The following is a 20,589-nucleotide window of genomic DNA, read 5'->3' on the forward strand; positions in this document are numbered from 1 at the left end:
TAATGGCTGTGCCAGTTGCTCTTTCTGATTGAATACCAATCGCTTTCTACCACATTTTCAAAGGAGATATTATCTGACCAACTCAGACTACCAACCCCTGTAACCATCTAACATTCTATGTCCAGCTGGAGGAAGACAATCAAGAGCAGGTCATTGCTAATTTTTGGGAGGATTAATAGCTTAATTTATTAAGATTTCAGCAGAGATTTCCTTTTTCATCAATTAAAGATTTTACCCATTTTCAGTCTTACTATCCAGAGATTGAGCATAGTAAGTAGGATTATTATTATTTTTCTTTTTCTTTCTATAATAATTTCAATGCCTAGTCATGATTCATGCATGAGGTCAAGTACAAAGTACAAACATTTCAGCCTCACTATTTTCATGAGTTTGAACTTTGAACCATTAATCCCAAACCTTTTTTTCCCATTACCTTTTTATAAAACAGTCAGTTAAAGCAAAAATAATTTAAAATTTTATCTGCATCATGAATTTAATATCCCCTTTTCTCCTTCTTTTCTTTCGCCCTTTTTGCCTTTTTTTGTTACATTGGGCAGAGGTCCAAAAGTTAACACCTCAACAAGCAAATTAACATGGGCCTGGCCAAGCTTGGTTAGCCTAGCTCTTGCATTCAGTCAAGGCTAGCCTAGCTCTTGCATTCAGTCAAGAGACCGGAGAGGGTTGGTCAGGGTCAACCCGACCTTTCAAAATGTTAAATGTTAAGGGTTGGTCAGGGTCAACCCGGCCTTTCAAGATGTTAAGTCGTTAAGGTATGCGTTAATTATTTATTTTTCATTCCCTATAATGTGTAAGTCTCTTAACATCATTACAGGCCAATCATACTCTAATACCATGCTAAAATTTATTTGGTTTAACATATATGTTTACTCTTAAAACCCTTTAGTTAACTAAAAAAATTTCTGAATCTCTACTCAATTGACAATTAATCAATTTATATAAATTATGCATCTAATCGAGCTGTCCAGTAAAGGGGTAAAATTGGCATATGCAAATACAAAAATAAATGGGAGGAGTAGAAAAGCTCATCATAGATCTATCTCAAGACTGTTTCTTTTTTCTTCAGATCATTAGGAAATCCCAATTGGACCTATAAATATTGCACAACACTTGACCGGCCAACAAAACAAAAGTGAATGAATACATTTCTTTTCATTATGATTTGAATATGAATTCACAAATAAAATATAAACACTCACCACGAAATAGTGGTTTACAACTTACAATTGAATAATATGCCGGCTCCTTTATGGCGATGAATGAGAATCAAGGTATCTACTTTGAGTTGCTACCAAAAACATCTCAAAAAGTTAACAAGGAAATGGAACAAGTAATTTTCTTGATCAAGCATTTCATGTCGAACTAATCTTTCCAAGATGATATTCTGAGGCAGAAGCTCACTGTAGTAGAGCAAGGTGGAGACTGAGGCAGCAGGCGAGCCAATTAGGGATGTTAGAAGCCTCACCAGTGACCTAAACATCAATGGTGCAAGAGACTGCACCAACAAAACACACAATTTCCAACAAGGTAAAAAATGTTACACACTAAATTTATACACCACACAATCACACATTGAATCAAACACAAAAAAACTATGGGGTTTGATCGAACATACCATGGCTTTGGTGAGCAAGGAGAGCAAGGAGGAGTTGAAAATGTGATTATGAATGGAGACATAGAGGGTTTTGGGGTTGGGATTGTGTTGGTGTTGTTCTCTCTACTCTACCTGTCAATCTTCAGCGGTCATTCAGACCTACCCGTCCATATTTCTGTAATTTTGACAAAGAGAGAAGAAAATTGGGTGGTGCTTAATTGCATACATACCACTATGAATACGTGGACTATTATTCAGGTAAGTTTGCTATGTGCCAAAAACCCAATTCTCTTTTTGTCTCTTCTATAAATCAACACCCAATTCTCTTTTTGCCGTCTTAAAATTGCTTTCCCATTTTCTTCAACTGGGTATCAGTTAATCAGTGTGGCCCAAGGTTCTAATTTCATATCTGTGACACCAAAACTTTGACAGATTTGAATTAATGGGATTATGCGAAATGTTATTTTCATCACCATATAATCTAAAATCCAAATTAATTTGGACAGACTTTATATCTGAATAAAGAAAAAAGAATATGTTGTGTGATAAACTGCAGTTTGGTTTTTTCCCAGGTAGCTCCTTCAATTAATTTGATAATTTCTGCTCCTCCCAACAATTTCGATTCCTTAATTGTTCATTTTATTTTTCTTAACTTTTAATGAATATACTGTCTGGTCCTTGCATGTGAGTCGGTAAATTCGCAGAAATGCTCATGGAGTCGGTCATTTTGACCCTTTGGCGGCTTTACTTTTTGTCAGCGGTCCTTGTAGGGAATAAACTGCGGAAACAGAGGACTCAATGACACATGGCATATTGTTTCTAGAAGTGAACAGTAACTCATAGCATGGGGCATGAGATTCTATCCACATCTTTGTTAAGTCCTAAACATCTGGGTATTCAAAGGAAGTGGATTTTCTCATATCCTAATTTTAACTTTACAATAATTTACATTTTTTTAATATTTATAATTAAGTTAAAATTAGGATATGAGTGAATATGACTATATGGCTGATGAGTGATGGGTGATGGGTGATGGGTGATGGGTGGGTTTGTAGAAAAACAAGAAAAGGGATAAACAAGCAATTTGGCCCATTGCATAATATTCATGACTTTGATGGCCATCCAAGAACCTTCGAACATAATAAATGTGCATAATTCAAGTCATCCGCATTATTTTCAAAGAAACAAAAAACAAGTCAACAAAATGCATAGGACACCAATCCAAAATGTCATTCAATTTTTGTCAAAGAACCACACGTTCGACTTACAAGTAGGCAATTAATGGGTTGAAAAAGTAAGAAAAAATGAGAGGACTACATAATATTCCACACATAACCAATTATATATATATATAATTGGGGCCCACACATATATATAGTCTAAACCCCAAAAAAAAGTTATTAAGTTCAAGCACTTATTTGTGAGAAATATAGATCTGAGTGTCATACACAAACATTTGAGCAATTGTCAATGGCTAAACTGAGGAGCCTTGTGCTTCTCTTTTTCTCATGTTTCTGCATGCAATCTTTTCTTTCTTCTCATGCACAAACTGCATTTACTATACTGAAGCAAGGCCAACAGCTACAAGACAAGGATAGTGATCACCTTGCTTCTGAAAATAGTTTATTCAAGCTAGGCTTCATCAGTCCTGGTACTGCAAGCACTTCTGGTGCTACCAGTAATCGTTACTTGGGAATATATTACAGAAAACTACCACATCATCCAGATGCAGTGTGGGTAGCAAACCCGGAAACTCCAATCTCCGATTCATCAGGAGTATTGGAAGTAGATAGTGATGGAAAATTGAAGCTCTTACATGGTGGAGGGCAAATATCAGTATCAGATTCCAATCAAACAGTTTCTGGTAATGTGACTGCCTCTTTACTTGATACTGGAAATCTTGTTTTAAGAGAAGTGACTTCAAATGGAACATTTGGAAATGTATTGTGGGAAAGCTTTAACCATCCAACCAACACATTGTTGCCTGGAATGAAATTAGGCATGAATTTTAAGACTGGAAAGAATTGGACACTTTCTTCCTGGTTCAGTGATCAAATGCCTGCACCGGGTGCTTTTAGGCTTGGCGTGGATCCCGGAAGCACCAACCAATTGATCATCTGGCGGCGAGAGGATGTTTACTGGACCAGTGGGGTCTGGGAAAATGGTAGTTTTCAAGCAGCCCCTGAATTGACAAAAAGGGTTGATTTATTCGACTTCACTTTTGTTTCAAACAAGGAGGAGAAGTACTTTTCTTGTTCTGTCAAAAATAGTTCTACTGTTTCAAGGTGGGAACTGAATTCTTGGGGCCAAATCTTGCTGTCTATTTTAGACCCAAATGGTCCTAAATGGGAGAGCACATCTACCAGTCCCTGCAAATTCAACCCGTCTTATCCGGATGCCATGTGCATAGAGGAGAAGCCCTCTGAATGCAGGAATGGCTCTGAGCTGTTTGTTCCAGTAAAAGGCTATTTTGATGGAACTGAATTTCTACATCCAGATAATAATACTAACTTGGTTCTTAGTGATTGTCACTCTACTTGCTGGAGTGATTGCACCTGTATCGGCTACGAAAGTATATATCCCAATGGGACTGGATGTGTGTTTATCAGTAAAAGAACAAAATTTGTCCAGAATAATTACTTTGGAGTTACTTATGTCCTTACTATAGGGAATAATAGCACAGGTATATCTACTGCAACTCTGTATATTGTCATTCTTCCTTTCCTACTCTATAATTTTAGATCTCTGCTGTTTTGAATTACCTTTAGATTTTAGTAATATACTTAAACTAATATATATATATATATATAATAAGAAAATTAAGCAATGGTGAGTTTCTGCTATGCCTATGTGAGACTTATGAGCCTTGTAACAAAATAAAATCTAACCTGATCCATAAGCTCTCAACGACTTCAAGTACTTATCAACACTACTTTTTGTTGTTGGGTTTAGATGGAACACCTACTGAAGGAGGCAAAAAGAGCGGTTCAACGAGAAGTACAAAGAAAAAATGGTGGATATGGTTTATCATAGGCATTGTACTTGCTGTGGCAGTACTACTTATAGGCTACTTGTGCTACATAAGGAAAAGAAAACTCAGACGCAAGCAACACACTGGTAAGTAGGAACCACATGTTTCTTTTAATTTATGATCAATTTGCATGTACAAGTAACTTCTGATACCATTGCATTCATCGGGATATCATACAGGTACACAAGGATTAGTTCAGTCTAGATCTAAAATTATCAGACTTGGCAATGTATATGAGCTCAAAACAGGCAAAAGGATAGGGCAGGAGTTTCGAATGTTCAGTTTTTCTGATATACTGGCTGCAACAGATGACTTCTCATTTGCCAGCAAGCTTGGAGAGGGTGGTTTTGGACCAGTTTACAAGGTAAAATCTAATCTAAGTTTATGAAATAATGGTCATCTCGGAAAATTGGTATCTGACATTTAAAACAATGTAGGGGGTATTACCAGATGGGCAACAGGTAGGAGTAAAGAGACTTGCAACACATTCAGGACAAGGACTAGAAGAATTCATGAATGAAATTACACTTATAGCTGAGCTTCAACATAGTAATCTTGTTCAACTTTTGGGTTGCTGCATTCAAGGAGAAGAGAAGATTCTGATCTATGAATACATGACAAATACAAGCTTGGATGTCTTCCTATTTGGTTTGTCTATAATTCCTTTCAAATGCAAAGACTCCTCTCTTCCCCTCTTCCTCCCTCCCTCCCTCCCTCATCTGAAATCTGCTTAATCTGGCATCTTTAATTTGATTATGATGTTGACCACTAAGTATAAGCATACTATGAATTCCACTTTAACTGCAGATTCCACTAGAGTGAAGGAATTAGATTGGCAAAGACGCGTCAACATCATTGAAGGGATTGCACAAGGACTTCTTTATCTTCATAGGTATTCTAGAATTAGAGTCATACACAGAGATCTGAAAGCTAGCAACATTTTACTTGATGAAAATATGAATCCTAAGATATCAGATTTTGGAATGGCAAGAATTTTCGGACAGAATGAGTCCAGGGCAAATACAAATAGAGTTGTTGGAACATAGTAAGTACAAAACAAATATTCATATAATATCTTTCAAACAGCACTGTAACCTTTATATAGTTGCTTCTTTTTTCTTCTAAAAATGAATGTTTTCTAAATTTCATACGATGATTTTGTGCAGTGGCTATATGTCTCCAGAGTATGCCATGAATGGCATTTTCTCAGAGAAGTCTGATGTTTACAGCTTTGGAGTTTTAATGCTGGAGATAGTGAGTGGCAAAAAGAACATTGCTTTTGTTACATCTACTGCTCTCAGCCTTGTTGAACTTGTAAGTTATAAAGATAGATCAAAACTGGCATTCAATTTCAACTAGATAGCATAAATATCACTCACATATCAACATTTAAATGATTGCAGGCTTGGGATTTGTGGAAACGAGGTGATAGTCTAGAGCTAAAGGACACATCACTGGACTCATTCCCCAAAGAAGAAGTTTCAAAGTTTATTCATGTTGGTCTCCTATGTGTGCAAGAGTATGCAGTAAATAGACCTACCATGTCAGAAGTCATATCCATGCTTACAAGTGATATCATGTTTTTGCCTGATCCAAAACAGCCTGCATTCTCTCTTTCAAGAAGTGAAGTCGGGTCATCACAATCTTATGGAAGGTTGGATATGGCTTCAGCAAGTACAACCATAACTGTGATGGAAGCTAGATAAAGAAACTACTTTCAGGTTTATTCCATGTATCAAATTACTAACAGATATTTAATGTGTGTATATACAAAGGCTTATCCGAGTCTATGCGAGTGAGTTTTGTTAGGACCAGCTTGTTTATATCCAGAGGCACTTCATCATCTATTTCTGTTTTTGTTACATATCAATGTTTTAAAAGGCGAGGGCAAGGGAGGTGTAAGATAGAAAATACAGTGCACATCAATAAAGCTAGAAAAACAGAGCTACTTACAGAGAGAAGACAGAAAACATAAATAAAAATTCTACAGTGATAGATAAAATTCCTTAAAACTACCACTAGATCAGACACCAGTGATTTCATATGCGGTAATAACTTTGGCTAATTGAACAAATAGGGTGGGTTGTAGGTCTAACAGATAAGAAAAAGATAGATCAAGTGCATAACTTTGGCAGGGTTACATTAATCGATTACCTATTAGTATTCATGGGGCACAACTTTTTATGGAAGTTGCATAAGACAAGTACACATGTAATTGTAATCTCCTAAGTTGTGCAAGTAATTATAGGCAATTGTAGTCTCCTAAGTCCTAACCCAAAAGGGTATTCAAGTTAAACAAACTTTCAACCGGGAATGTATGAGGTTTTTGATCTAGAAAGCAGCAGCTGCAGCTTATTACGGCGACACAAAGCAATACCGCCTACAAATGATATGTTCCGATCTTCTGTTCGGGCATATCTTGTGGAATCAACCAACGGAGACCTATTGCATGTTCGAAGATTTTTAATTATGAAACTGGGGCGTTGGGAGGTGATTGAGAGCTTCTTCATGGTTTACAAGTTGGTTTTCGACGTGGATGGATCCATTGTGCAGCAGGTTGAGGTAAAAAGCATTGGCGATGAGGCTCTTTTTGTGGGTGATCACAGTACATCCATGTCTTGTTTGGCGTCAAGCTATCCTGGGTGCCAGCCAAATTCCATATATCATATCGGAAAAGTGAGCAAGTGACACACAAAGTAAAGTTAAAATTTGGGGTGTACAGTGAATTAAAGCTAAAGTTTGTAGTGCAAAGTGAGAGATGAGTGATAGTTGGGGGCAATACTATACCCTAAACTAATAGTTCTTTTGAATTATAGCATCTAAAAGGTCACTTTGTAGGAGAAATTATTCGGTGTAGTTGATACACCACCAAGTAATATAACTAATTTAACATGTCATAATATGAATATGTGTGTTATTAATACTAAAGATAATTAGGTTTGAGTCCTTTAGAAAAACAGCTTTTAGATGAAAACCGAAAGTGTTTTAAAATTTATAAGAAAATTCTTTTAATTCATAATAAAGTCCTACAATTTATAAAAAAAAAAAAAATTTAATTCATAATAAAGTTCTTTTAATTTATAAGACAATCATTTTAATTCATAATAAAATCCTTCCTGATTTGAAGGCTATTTCCCCTTCCAGAGTGTGCGCCCAAAATTCCGAAGTTAAAACCTAACATAAAGCGAAGAAAAATAAAAAAAATTTAATTAAAAACTCTAAATCACTACCAGTTTTCAGACCTGTTTGGCACTACTTTTTGAAAGCGCTTTTACTTAATAGCGCTTTTACTGAAAGCGCTTCTACTAAGAAGCACAAATATTTTTACAAAATTTTAAGTGGTTCATGCAAAAGTATTTGGAAGTGCTTCCTGAAAAAAACACATGACAGATGCTTCTCAAAAAACTCATTAAAAACGCTTTTATATCTCAAAAACACTTTCATTTATTTTCATCAAACACTATCAAAAGTGCTTATACTAATTTAAAAAGCGCTTTTAATAATTTTAAAAATAATGTCAAATAGACCCTTAGTTTAAAAAAGACTCATAAAATATATTATATTGGACTCTAATCTCCCTTAATATTATACCCTACTAAGATAAATATAGCATAAAATAATCACGTTGGATTGTTTACCATCAGCCTCCAGCCTCAAGACAAACGTTCTGCAGCTTGATCTCTCCCGTCTCCACTATTTTCAATACCAGGTATTCTTTCTAACTAACTCAGTGACTGCTAAATGCAAATTCCATTCATAAAAGTAGGGATTTTTTTTTTAAATTAAGGCTGTGATTATTGGGGGATTTGCTGGTATAATCAACTAGGGAGGGAATGGTTTCAGAGAGGTCGGAGTCGGTTTCCTAATGGAGGCTTAAAGGGTGGCTTCTGCCTTTATAATAGTATCATAATAGATTAAAGCAAGTTTTTATTTTTTATTTTTTTTCTGGTTCTAATTGTTGTCTCTCTGCCCCTTTCTTTCTTAATTGTCATATATATTCTACTCTGGTTCGTAGCTTGAGGAAGACGAAGATGAAGATGAAGATGAGGCCTATGGTACAAAGATGAAGATGAAGCCCTGTGGTACGAAGATGAAGTCGAAGATGAAGAAGAAGATGAAGATGAAGCCCTGTGGTAGGAACATTGCTGCTGCTGCACTCCCAGTGCCCAAGGGACTTCCTATGCTCGTGATCCCCGCAGATTTACCCCATGAAAGATTTTACAGCATTTTTGAAGGAAAGTTCTACGACAATATTAATATTCAGTTACCAATTCCTAGTTCTACTTATAGTAAATCTGGTATAGCTGAGACCGCTATCTACTCTGAGATAGAGGACGCTTGGTACTTTGTTGCGTGTGGCCATGGTTGGATCGCCTTGCTAATAGAAGAAGAAGAACCAGATGTGGCTATTATGTATCTCGTCAACCCTTTCAGGAAAGATCAAGTGCCCATTTTACTCCCTCCCGTTGATGGCATCCCTGCATTCGCTGACATCAAGGTTATCATGTCCGCTGATCCTGCTTCGAATCCAGATAATTTTGTGGTCATAACATTGTCCGTTGATGATTCTAAGTTTTCTTTCATTAAAGGAGGACAAAAGGAATGGACTCCCCTGGAATCAGGAGGAGAAAGCCTGTTTTCTGATGCTATTTTTTATAGAGGCCAGGTCTACGTAGTTGACCCTCACTCGGGAATGATTGTGTCATTCAATGTAGAAAGCTTTCAACCGGGAATGCATACTTTATTTGATCTAGAAAGCAGCAGCAGCATCATACAGCAACACAAAGCAATACCGCCTACAAATGATATGTTCCGATCTTCTGTTCGGGCATACCTTGTGGAATCAACCAACGGAGACCTATTGCATGTTCGAAGATTTTTAATTATCAAACGGGGGTGTCGGGGGGTGTTTGAGAGCTTCTTCATGGTTTACAAGTTGGTTTTCGATGCTGATGGATCCATTGTGCAGCAGGTTGAGGTAAAAAGCATTGGCGATGAGGCTCTTTTTGTGGGTGAGTACAGTCCATCCATGTCTGTTTTGGCTTCATGGTATCCTGGGTGCCAGCCAAATTCCATATACTACGCTGATGAAACAGAGCCTGCATTACGACTGATGAAAAAGCGTCAAGAAGAATTTAGATATCATATGGCAGGAGTTTTCAGTTTAGAGGACGGAACCAGTACACAACTTTACTCCCGGAAATATTATTTACCCGAGACCCCGCCAGGACCTGCAGTTTGGTTAACGCAACCCGTTTAGTGAACTCTTGTTCTAGCTGGCTAGCTTCCGGTTCATGATATCTTAATTATAAGGATATTTATGTTTAACAGTCTGTTAATTATTAAGTTGGCCAGTAACTCTCTCTCTCTCTCTATATATATATTTATTTGATGTCTAGCTACTTATTAGAATTTTGGAGTATTACTTCACACTCTCACCTTTTATCTCTCTTCGTTCCATCCCTACAGTCTTATAACTTGGGAAGTCTGAATGTGCGTGTGTCATTGCTATATCAATAATCTTCAATAGGACAGTGGGGTTTGTTTATATGTTCATATCTCTGAATGAAATGGGTACAAAGGCTTATCCAAGCCTATGCAACTCTGCAAGTGAGTTTTGTTAGGACCAGCTTGTTCATATCCAGAGGCACTTCATCATCTATTTCTGTATTTGTTATATGTCAAATGTTTTAATAGGCGAGGGCAAGGTGAGGTGTAACTGTGTAAGATAGAAAATACAATGCACATCAATAAAGCTAGAAAACAGAGCTACTTACAGAGAAAAGATAGAAAACATAATAAAATTCCTACAGTGATGGATAAAATTCCTTAAAACTACCACTAATAATAACTTTGGCTAATTGATCAAAGGGAAATTCAATCTAATAACCCTTTTTAGAGTTAAGCAAATTCAATCCAATAACTTTGGCTAATTGATTCCACTACAGTGAACCAATTAGATTGGCAAAGACGCGTAAACATCATAGAAGGGATTGCACAAGGACTTCTTTATCTTCATAAGTATTCTAGGGTTAGAGTCACACATAGAGATCTGAAAGCTAGCAACATTTTACTTGATGAAAATATGAATCCTAAGATATCAGATTTTGGAATGGCAATAATTTTCGGACAGAATGAGTCCAGGGCAAATACGAATAGAGTTGTTGGAACATAGTAAGTACAAAACAAATATTCATAGTAATGATTTTCAAACAACTCTGTAACCTTTATATATATTTTTTTTCTTCTAAAAATGAATGCTTTCTAAATTTCATATGATTATTTTGTGCCTATATGTCTCCAGAATATGCCATGAATGACATTTTCTCAAAGAAGTGTGATGTTTACAGCTTTGAAGTTTTACTAATGAAGATAGTGAGTGGCAAAAAAAACATTGCTTTTGTTACATCTACTGCTCTCAGCCTTGTTGAACTTGTAAGTTATAAAGATAGATCAAAATTGGCATTCAATTTCAACTAGATGGAATAACTATCACTCAGATAATGCATCAAAATTTTAAATGATTGCAGGCCTGGGATTTCTGGAAACGAGGTGATAGTCTAGAGCTAAAGGACACGTAATTGGACTCATTCCCCCAATGACAATGTGTGCAAGAGTATGCAGTAGATAGGCCTACCGTGTCAGAACTCAGAAGTCATATCCATGCTTACAAGTGATATCATGTTTTTGCCTGATCCAAAACAGCCTGCATTCTCTCTTTCAAGAAGTGAAGTCGGGTCATCGCAATCTTATGGAACTTCGGATAAATATACTACTTTAATTCAGCAAGTACAACCATAACTGTTATGGAAGCTAGATAAATATACTACTTTCAGGTTAATTTCATGCATCAAATATTATACTAACAGATATTTAAGTATAGATTTATGTTCATATATGCTTTTAATTGTCTTTTCCGGGATAAAAATTGAGCATTGTAAGTAGAATTATTTGTTGTCCTTTCTCTTTCCATAACAATTTCGATGCTGAGTCATTATTCATGAATGAGGTCAAATACCCAAAATTGTAGCAACAAAAATACAACCAAAAGAACATATTGCACCACACTTTGAAATAGCATACACACAAAAAAGAATACAACCAAATGATTCATGAATGAGGATTATTTGTTGTCCACTCTATCTCTATTGATCAGAGAACTGAGTATTCAAACTTGATCAAAACTATTATAGCCGTCTGATTTGATGACTTGTACCTGAACTCAAGTATATATATGAATTTATTTAGCTGAAAAACATTTCATCCTCCAAAAAGGACAAATTGTAAATAATGGCTGGTTGTGGGTCATTTTTCTTTTCTTTTCTATTATTTTTTTGAACCGAGAAATTGGAAAACCAACCTCAACAACTTGCTCAAATAACTAGCCAGTCAAGCCTGATAGAGTTGAGAAGTCCTTGTCAAAGTTTATATGTTTATACTATTACATCAAGTTGAAACCCAATGCAACCCAAATTGACCTTTACTGGACATAGTAATGTTTTTTCTTATTTTTAAAATTATTGCAGGTAAAATTAGTGCTAGTAGAAGCAACCACAATGACTAGAGTAATGCTCATTTCTAATGTTTAAATAAAGCAAAATGAGATTCCAGTTCATCTGTTCACTCCTCTGCAAACTTAATAACCTTCTTTACAGTGTTATGACCACAAAAAAGTCCAATGAAAGCAGATGAATGTCTTCAATAGCGTGCAATTTGCTGGTACAAAGAAGTTCTTCAAGCACATTGGCACCCTTCTTCCTAGTACTGCCATCAAATGATCTCAACTTCAAATAAAACATCTCTGTTAGGACCTACCCATCCCCGCACTCCAACATCACCAAATGCATATGTTGGCGTGCATTGCAAAAGTGCAATCTCACCCCTCTTCATTCCAAGGATACCTTCTTCAAACCCTGCAAATGGGTAATGAAATATATAAAAACAAAAAAAATTAAAAAATATATATATAAACTTAAAAAACGCAAATACAATGCACCTTTTATAGCTTGACCCTCGCCAATTGTGAAGACGAATGGTCTTTGTCCTTCATCCCTGGTGCTGCATAGAGGATTGCAACCAAAAAGTAAATATAAGCACATTTCCTAAAAAAAAAAACCAGACATTAAACATAAAACATCAAACAAAAACAACATACTCACCTACAAAATGCCCACTTCTCACTCTGATCAAAATCTCTCGCAACATAACCGGTAAACTCAATAGTGACCTTCCGACCTTGACAAAAAACGGGACCGTCTCCATCTCTCAAGATTAGCTTCCTCACTCCCTGATAATACAATAGACAAAGGAAGAAAAAAGAGATCAATTGCAGCTTTCTTTCCAGATTTTAAATCAGCATCTACCATTTATACATTAGTGTCCTCTTCACACAAGAGTTGGGGGTAACATGACTTACATAGTTCAGGCATATAAACATAATATTACTTGTTCAACAACATGGTAAAAAGTTAATGTTAGACATGGTACAAGTTGGACACATATTGATGGCTCTTTGTAATTTGACTTATACACTTGAAGATGAGCCTCACAGTTAAGTAAACAATAATTCAATTATAACTAATTCAATAATTCTAAGGAACAGATGAAAGATTGGAACATTCAAGATGATGTAATCTAATGCTTAAGGCATTGCAACTTCTACTTTTAGAACACGTAAGTTTCAGGGTTCAGGATCAAACTAAAGACTCAATCTTGTATTGGGCATGTCCTATAGGACCTCCTCTCACAATGATGAAGGGCCAAGTGTGAGAAGAATCAAATACACAAAATATGCACAAGAATGAAAGGCAACAAAGTAAGCAAAACCCAGATACATGGGGTCAATTTGAACATTCAATATCATTTAATAAGACAAATAGAATTAGAAGCCCTAAGAGCATAAACTCAATCGAACTAAAGCTACATGCAACGCTGAATACAGTAAACATACCTTTTTCTTTGGAGTCTTTGAAGGTTCATCCTCATCATCATCTTCTTCTGATGAAGACTCCTCTTCTGATTCTCCACTGTCTTTCATTGGAACTTTAGAGGGCTGCAAGATTGCAATATCCATCACCACAAATTACTCCAACAATACAATCTAATGCTTAAGGCATTGCAACTTGTAATTTTACACCCAATAAAACCCAAAATTGCTCACCTTTAGTTTCTCTGTCTTCAAAGGCTCCTCATTTGAACTATCATCTTTGCTCTCCTCTTCATCTGAACTTTCAGAAGTTCTTTCCTTTTGACCAGCTTTTGATCAGAGAAGTAATGATCAGATTTAGATCAGGCTCTTCATAAGAAGTTTGAAGAGAAGAATCAAACGAAGGAAGTTTGAAGAGAAGAATCAAACGAAGGAAGAGAAGAAGAAAAAGAAGAAAGAAGAGAAGAGGAAAAAGAAAAAAGAAGAGAAGGTTTTATTTGTCAGAGCTTTTGTTTGTTTATGTTGTCGTTTGTTGTAATTGACCTTTGTTTTTCCTCTTTTGTAATTTGCATTATCAGGGCAGACAAGCTGAGAAGGCACAGGGTGCAAAGGAGAAGGTCGAAGCAGCTCGTGCTGTAGTCGCAACCTCTAAGTGGTGAAATTTTTTATGAGGTTTTAGAATATTTTCATTTTTTTGCTTCGACCTTCTCCTTTGCATCCTTTGCATCCTCTGCCTTCTCAGCTTGTCTCCTCTGATAATACAAATTACAAAAGAGGAAAAGGTCAATTACAACAAACGACAACATAAACAAACAAAAGCTCTGACAAATAAAACTTCTCTTCTTTCTTCTTTTTTCTTTTTCCTCTTCTCTTCTTTCTTCTTTTACTTCTTCTCTTCCTTCGTTTGATTCTTCTCTTCAAACTTCTTATACATCCTCTCGCCGCCATATGCATAGAGGAGAAGCCCTCTGAATGCAGGAATGGTTCTGAGATATTTGTGCCAAAAAATGGGTATTTATTAAATGGAGCTGAATCGACATACCATGATAATAATACTAACTTGGCTCTTAGTGATTGTCAAACTACTTGCTGGAGCGATTGCACCTGTATTGGCTACGAAAGTATATATCCCAATGGGTCTGGATGTCTGTTTTTGAGTAAAGGAGCACAATTTGTCCAGAATGATTACTTTGGAGTTGCTTATCTCCTTACTGTAGCAAATAATAGCAAAGGTATATCTGACCTCATAACCAAAACTGTGTCTATCTAGTACATCTCTGCATATTTTGCTGTTTTAAATTTCATTTAGATGTTAGAAATGCTTAAGCTAATGTGATACTTACGACACCTGTAAAATAAAATGTAACTTGAAGGAGGCACGGGAAATACAAAGAAAAAATGGTGGATATGGGTTATCATGGGCATTATACTTGCAGTGGCAGTGCTACTTATTGGCTACTTGTGCTACTACATAAGGAAAAGAAAACTTAGGCTCATGCAACAAACTGGTAAGTACAAAATGCATAGGATTTTCTTGCTGTTGATTCATGAATTTCCATGTACAAGTAACTTTAGTTACTACATTCATCGGAATGCAGACCAGGTGGAAACAAGCCAAGAGCAAGGATTACTTGAGTTGAGATCTCAAATTAGCAGCTTCGGCAATGCATACCAGCTCAAAATAGGCAAACGGCGAGGGCAGGATTTTCAGTTGTTCAGTTTTCCTGAAATAGTGGCTGCAACAGATGACTTCTCATTTGCCAGCAAGCTAGGAGAGGGTGGTTTTGGACCAGTTTACAAGGTAAAATCTAATCTAAGTTTATCAAATAATGGATATGGAGACTGAAAATTGGTATCTGACATTTAAAAATAATGTAGGGGGTATTAGCAGATGGGCAACATGTGGCAGTAAAGAGACTTGCAAGACATTCAGGACAAGGGCTTCAAGAATTCATGAATGAGGTTACTCTAATAGCTGACCTTCAACATAGTAATCTTGTTCAGCTTTTGGGTTATTGCATTCAAGGAGAGGAGAAGATTCTGATCTACGAATACATGACAAATACAAGCTTGGATGCCTTTCTCTTTGGTTTGTCCATAATTCCTTTAAAATGCAAAAGACTCCCCTTTTCCCCCTCATCTTGTATTTGACTATTATTATTTTTACTGAGTTTGATTATTATGTTGACCACTAAGTCTAAGCATACTATGAATTCCACTTAACTGCAGATTCCACTAGAGTGAAAGAATTAGATTGGCAAAGACGCGTCAACATCATTGAAGGGATTGCACAAGGACTTCTTTATCTTCACAAGTATTCTAGAGTTAGAGTCATACACAGAGATCTGAAAGCTAGCAACATTTTACTTGATGAAAATATGAAGCCTAAGATATCAGATTTCGGGATGGCCAGAATTTTCGGACAGAATGAATCCAGAGCAAATACCAATAGAGTTGTTGGAACATAGTAAGTACAAAAACAACAATGTATGATATATATATATTTTATATATCATAGTAATGTCTTCCAATAAGCACGGTAACATTTATATATTTGCTTTATGTAGAAATGAATGTTCTCTAAATTTCATATGATGATTTTGTGCAGTGGATATATGTCTCCCGAGTATGCCATGAACGGCATATTCTCAGAGAAGTCTGATGTTTACAGCTTTGGAGTTTTACTGCTAGAGATCGTGAGTGGCAAAAAGAACACTGCTTTTGTTTCATCTACTGCTTTTAGCCTCATTGAACTAGTAAGTTATAAGGATAGATCGAAATTTGGCATTTAATTTCAACTAGAACAAAAAGATATCCTAAAACGATTGAAGACTCACATACTGCATCGAAATTTAAATGATTGCAGGCCTGGGATTTGTGGAAACGAGGTGACAGTCAAGAGCTAAAGGACACATCATTGGACTCATGCCCCAAGGGCGAAGTTACAAAGTATATTCATGTTGGTCTCCTATGTGTGCAAGAGTATGCAACAGATAGACCTAACATGTCAGAAGTCATAAACATGCTTACAAGCGATGCCATGTTTTTGCCTGATCCAAAACACCCTGCTTACTCTATTTCGAAAAGTGAAGCTGGGTCATCACTACCTGATGGAAGGTCGGATATTGATTCAGTAAATGGTGTATCCATAACTGTGATGGAAGCTAGATAAAGACACTACTCTCATATTCCATAGGATAGTATACTAGCAGATACATAATGAGTGTAAATATGTAAATTCTGAATTTCTGTAATGACCCAAGAAGTTGGCTTTATGACATTAGTTCCTGAACTAATTACTAATTGCTCCAATTTTAGCTACAGAGAGTATTTGAGTGCCAAAAAAAAACTACAGAGAGTATTTGGAGTAAAGGACACCCATTTCATCAAAAAAGCAATCTAACATTCAATATCAAACAAAATTCATAAGATAGCATAATCCTTTGAACTCATACTCTGGGAAAGCACTTACACCTATAGCAACACTACAAGCTCAAGACCATCAAATTTAATGGGCTTTTAAGAATCTAGGTCTTGCTAGAGTCCAGAGACAAGTTGTTCTTATCTGGGTCAATCTTTTCAGGAGACTCCTCCTCTTGCTCTTGCTCTTCCTCTTCCTCTTTCTTCTCCTCCTCCTCTTCATCTTCTTCAGGTGGGTCATACGGCATTGGAGGTGGTAAAGGTGTCTTCATGGGACTAAACTGTGGAAAAATGTCAGGTCTGCGCCCTGGCTTAGGCCTCTCCCACTCCTGCAATGCAATTATGCAAATCAAAAACAAATTAGCACCAACAATTTCAAAACCAATCCGCAGACCACACAGCTGAGTAAGGAGTAAGGAGGAGCATACTATTGGGAAATCGAGAGGGTTTCGGCGAGTGAGTTTCTCCTCATCTGGGGCCATACACACCACCTGACTGCGATACCGTCGAGGAGCGAAACGTGAGGATGAGGATGAGGAAGTTGGGGTTGCTGAAAGAGATTGCCTTCTCCAACTGGGAGATACACTCAGCGTTGAGAGGCAACTAGACGCCATAATTTCTGGTTTTTCTTCTTCTTCTTCTTCTTCTTCGTCTTTGAGTTTGAGTTTGGGCTTTGTCTGTCTTTCAGGTCTCAGCTGCTGAGGCCAAACGCCTCACTCACTCACACGCTCTAAGCTTCTCTACCTCTTCCTGTCTTTTTTTCTCTCTGCAAGACCATACCCACAATTCCTCATTGATTTCCTCACCCTTTTTTTATTATTTATTTATCAAATACTTGTGGTTCTTCTTTAGACCGACTAGAGTAATTTACACAGCCCAAACCCAATCTGCCCAAATGATATTCCAAACAACCAAAGAAGAGGCCCAAAAGGTTGGCTTTCTTGGCTCAAGGTTTAGGAAGGTTCAAAGAAAGGCCCAATTGATATCCTGACTTTGTGGCAACACTTTCACTGCTGTTACAACAAAATGTACTAGAAAAGAAAAAGAAAAAGTGGTCAACATAAGTTACATAACGAATGGAAATGATTGCCAAGTTGAATAAGGTACTGTTGAATGTCAAGAAGAGTAAAGGATCACTGTTTTCAGGTGAATTGGAACATGTTGAATAAGGTACAGATTTTGAAGCCAAAAAGGTGTTTCATTTCATAGGTACAACACCTTTATCAAGCATCCGAAGAATCAATAGCAAAAGGCTAGTAAAGGATCACATCAAACAGCCTATTTGAATTGGAGCCTAAAGACTTTCACGCCCTTATTCTTCACTTTCCCAAGCGCTTTCTTGCTAGCAGTGGTTTAGACCTTGAAGGTGCACTCCTTTCCTCCTCACTATCTTCACTGTCCAACACAATTACTGCCTCAGACTCTGGTATTTCTGATTCTTCTGCTTCCTTTTGCTTTACCACTCCGGTAAGGTCACAATTGTAACCTTGATCAGATTGCTGCTTCTCATCCCAACTCAAGTTCTGTTGTTGCTTAGGAAAGGACTTGGATGGATGTGAAGAGACACTGTGGGAGTGTGGAAGCATATTGTTACTATTCTCCTCTTGCAATTTAGCCGGTCCATCAGTCCCACATTTCCTATGGTTCACACTTACACCATCATTCTTTGATCCCTTGTCATAGTACTCACTCACCTGTGGCACCACATTTTCTTTGTTACCCTTTTCCTGCTTCTCTGATGAGCCTCTTAGTCCAAGGGAAAGTCTCTTGCCAGCTAAACAAAGTTTCTTGCGACTTGTATCAATAGAGCCATTTCCCATTGCATCAATAAACTCTTTATGGGGTTTGCATTCGACACTGTCAAGAGCTGGCGTCATTGGCAAAGGCTCCGATAACGCATTGGAATGGGACTGAGAGGACAATAGTTCAGGCTTAGCAAGCATTTCATCGTTACTTTCGTTAATCATTTTTGATGTGTTCAAAGAACCCAATGGCTGCTTGTTCCCAAACTGGCACAGCCTCTTTGCTCTCATGTTAATGTTGTCATCTGTCGATTTACTATCTTGACTCTGATGAAGTCCTTGCTTGTTAAAGTTCCCAGATTGCGGCACCAATGAATCTGAAGATGACACATGAAGATTTTGTGATTTAAGTGATGGACAGTGATTTGGCACCACATTCTCCATGCCATTATCACTTTTCTTCTGGAATTGGCTGAGGGCTTCAAGGGATAACTTCCGTCTGCTCCCGCATAGCTTCTCCTGACTCTGATTGCGCTGATCAAGTTCATCTTTCAGCACCTTTTCTGTTCCTTCAACTTCCATCTGGTTCCCATATTCAGAGAGAAATAGGTTGTCTTTAGGCACTTCACTCCCTTCCCCATAAACATCCCTTTCCTGGGTTTGGCCTGAAGACTGCAGTGACAGCTTCCTGCTACTCCCAAATAACTTCTTATGACTTACAACAGGCTCATTTGCTTCATGTTTCGACTCGTGATTTGTTGTTTCAACTTCCAGCTGGACCTGGAGAGAAAATATAAGAAGAAAGAGGTTACACTTCGGAAGGGCTCAAATCCGGAAAAATAAACTTTTCAACAAAACATATGCTAATACTGTGCTTGGATTCGCATGGCTCTGAAATGGACTGTTACAAGCATTCCCAGAAGCTGCAGGGTGAGCATATTTCTGAGTCATAGATCGAGCTTTCTGGTCAAAAGCTTGTCTGTTGTATTTGAACTCCCTACTCTGCACATCCAAAACTACAGAAATCAAACTTGTTGAGCAATAATTGATACACCAACTCCAAGGCCCAAAACTCCCAAGTCCCAACCATACATGAGCATATATTGACTTAAAACACTCACCGCTTCACACATGAGGCCATCATCAGGATTGGGTTCACTCAGCAACAACCCTATGCTTGTAAGCACGGTTGAAATGTTCAATGATGGTTGCCATGCCCCCTGCTCAAATGGGTATTAACCTAACCCTCATTATAAATCGATGATGAACAAAAAAGAAAAATTCACAACCTAAAACCACACTAGATAACATTTTCTTTGGTGGTATTGAAATGTTCACTCACCTTTGGAGGAAGATTGAGAATGTCGAGGCAAATTCGGCCTCCGTTGTCGATATTAGGGTGATAAATCGGCGTGGCAAAGGTAACACTTGGAGGCTGAAATGGGTACCTGAAAATTGTAAACCCCAAAGAAAAGTTAGAAAATTCCCAAATTCAGAATCCCTAAAAAAACATCATACTCTTCAACCAACCTCTCAGGTATTTGAATCTTAAGGTTGAAAATCCCTTCGGCGTACACGGTTCCTTCTGGGCCTTTAATCTCTGAACCAAATGCAAAACATTTTGTTATTACTAAATTTTTTTTTCTCAGTAACCAAACAAGGACGAATCGGGGGCGCTTACGGGCATCGATGGTTGTTAGTGAAGAAGAGGAAGAGAGGAGAGGGAAGGAGGCGCCAGGAGGAGGGTCGGTGAGGAGGAGCTTGAGCTCCTTCTGCAATCGGAGGTGGAGCCTCGCGGCTTGAGCCATTTTCGCGCTTTGGGTTGCTTTACTTGCTTAGCTTTCTCTGCTGTTTTTGG

General features: G+C 37.4%; 6 protein-coding genes and 1 long non-coding RNA gene across 7 annotated transcripts; 3 read left to right on the top strand and 4 right to left on the bottom strand.

The window, feature by feature from the left end:
- Window positions 1-1,151: 1,151 nt before the first annotated feature.
- On the bottom strand, window positions 1,152-1,837 carry LOC147285473 (uncharacterized). Its single transcript, XR_015122462.1, has 2 exons — window positions 1,634-1,837; window positions 1,152-1,513 (listed from the first exon to the last, which is right to left on the bottom strand). It is a non-coding gene; the product is annotated as an uncharacterized LOC147285473 (long non-coding RNA).
- A 1,188-nt stretch (window positions 1,838-3,025) lies between these two features.
- LOC147285474 (G-type lectin S-receptor-like serine/threonine-protein kinase At1g67520) lies at window positions 3,026-6,488 on the top strand. Its single transcript, XM_086245856.1, has 7 exons — window positions 3,026-4,295; window positions 4,565-4,729; window positions 4,823-5,007; window positions 5,081-5,291; window positions 5,451-5,688; window positions 5,810-5,957; window positions 6,047-6,488. Exons 1-7 carry the CDS (start codon window positions 3,083-3,085, stop codon window positions 6,347-6,349), a joined length of 2,463 nt encoding a protein of 820 aa, XP_086101982.1. The 5' UTR covers window positions 3,026-3,082; the 3' UTR covers window positions 6,350-6,488.
- A 1,785-nt stretch (window positions 6,489-8,273) lies between these two features.
- Window positions 8,274-10,190, top strand: LOC147285475 (uncharacterized). Its single transcript, XM_086245857.1, has 2 exons — window positions 8,274-8,352; window positions 8,659-10,190. The coding sequence occupies exon 2, from the start codon at window positions 8,707-8,709 to the stop codon at window positions 9,901-9,903; it is 1,197 nt and encodes a 398-aa protein (XP_086101983.1). The 5' UTR covers window positions 8,274-8,352; window positions 8,659-8,706; the 3' UTR covers window positions 9,904-10,190.
- A 1,915-nt stretch (window positions 10,191-12,105) lies between these two features.
- On the bottom strand, window positions 12,106-13,972 carry LOC147285476 (peptidyl-prolyl cis-trans isomerase FKBP12-like). The gene is made up of 5 exons (XM_086245858.1): window positions 13,804-13,972; window positions 13,594-13,695; window positions 12,803-12,930; window positions 12,640-12,701; window positions 12,106-12,556 (listed from the first exon to the last, which is right to left on the bottom strand). The coding sequence occupies exons 2-5, from the start codon at window positions 13,678-13,680 to the stop codon at window positions 12,414-12,416; spliced, it is 420 nt and encodes a 139-aa protein (XP_086101984.1). The 5' UTR covers window positions 13,681-13,695; window positions 13,804-13,972; the 3' UTR covers window positions 12,106-12,413.
- A 534-nt stretch (window positions 13,973-14,506) lies between these two features.
- LOC147285477 (G-type lectin S-receptor-like serine/threonine-protein kinase At1g11330) lies at window positions 14,507-16,796 on the top strand (the record flags this gene model as incomplete). The annotated part of the gene is made up of 7 exons (XM_086245801.1): window positions 14,507-14,801; window positions 14,943-15,077; window positions 15,168-15,370; window positions 15,448-15,658; window positions 15,799-16,036; window positions 16,178-16,325; window positions 16,436-16,796. Coding segments are annotated over 7 exons (1,536 nt in total), but the record flags the coding sequence as incomplete, so codon positions are not given.
- A 134-nt stretch (window positions 16,797-16,930) lies between these two features.
- LOC147285478 (uncharacterized) lies at window positions 16,931-17,775 on the bottom strand. Its single transcript, XM_086245859.1, has 2 exons — window positions 17,418-17,775; window positions 16,931-17,318 (listed from the first exon to the last, which is right to left on the bottom strand). The coding sequence occupies exons 1-2, from the start codon at window positions 17,601-17,603 to the stop codon at window positions 17,097-17,099; spliced, it is 408 nt and encodes a 135-aa protein (XP_086101985.1). The 5' UTR covers window positions 17,604-17,775; the 3' UTR covers window positions 16,931-17,096.
- A 442-nt stretch (window positions 17,776-18,217) lies between these two features.
- UBC37 (ubiquitin-conjugating enzyme 37) lies at window positions 18,218-20,539 on the bottom strand. Its single transcript, XM_086243288.1, has 5 exons — window positions 20,262-20,539; window positions 20,074-20,179; window positions 19,853-19,951; window positions 19,602-19,733; window positions 18,218-19,511 (listed from the first exon to the last, which is right to left on the bottom strand). The coding sequence occupies exons 1-5, from the start codon at window positions 20,537-20,539 to the stop codon at window positions 18,309-18,311; spliced, it is 1,818 nt and encodes a 605-aa protein (XP_086099414.1). The 3' UTR covers window positions 18,218-18,308.
- Window positions 20,540-20,589: the final 50 nt, after the last annotated feature.

This window comes from Dryas octopetala, chromosome 5 (genome assembly GCF_963921425.1).
Source record: "Dryas octopetala chromosome 5, drDryOcto1.1, whole genome shotgun sequence".
Classification (NCBI taxonomy): domain Eukaryota; kingdom Viridiplantae; phylum Streptophyta; class Magnoliopsida; order Rosales; family Rosaceae; genus Dryas; species Dryas octopetala.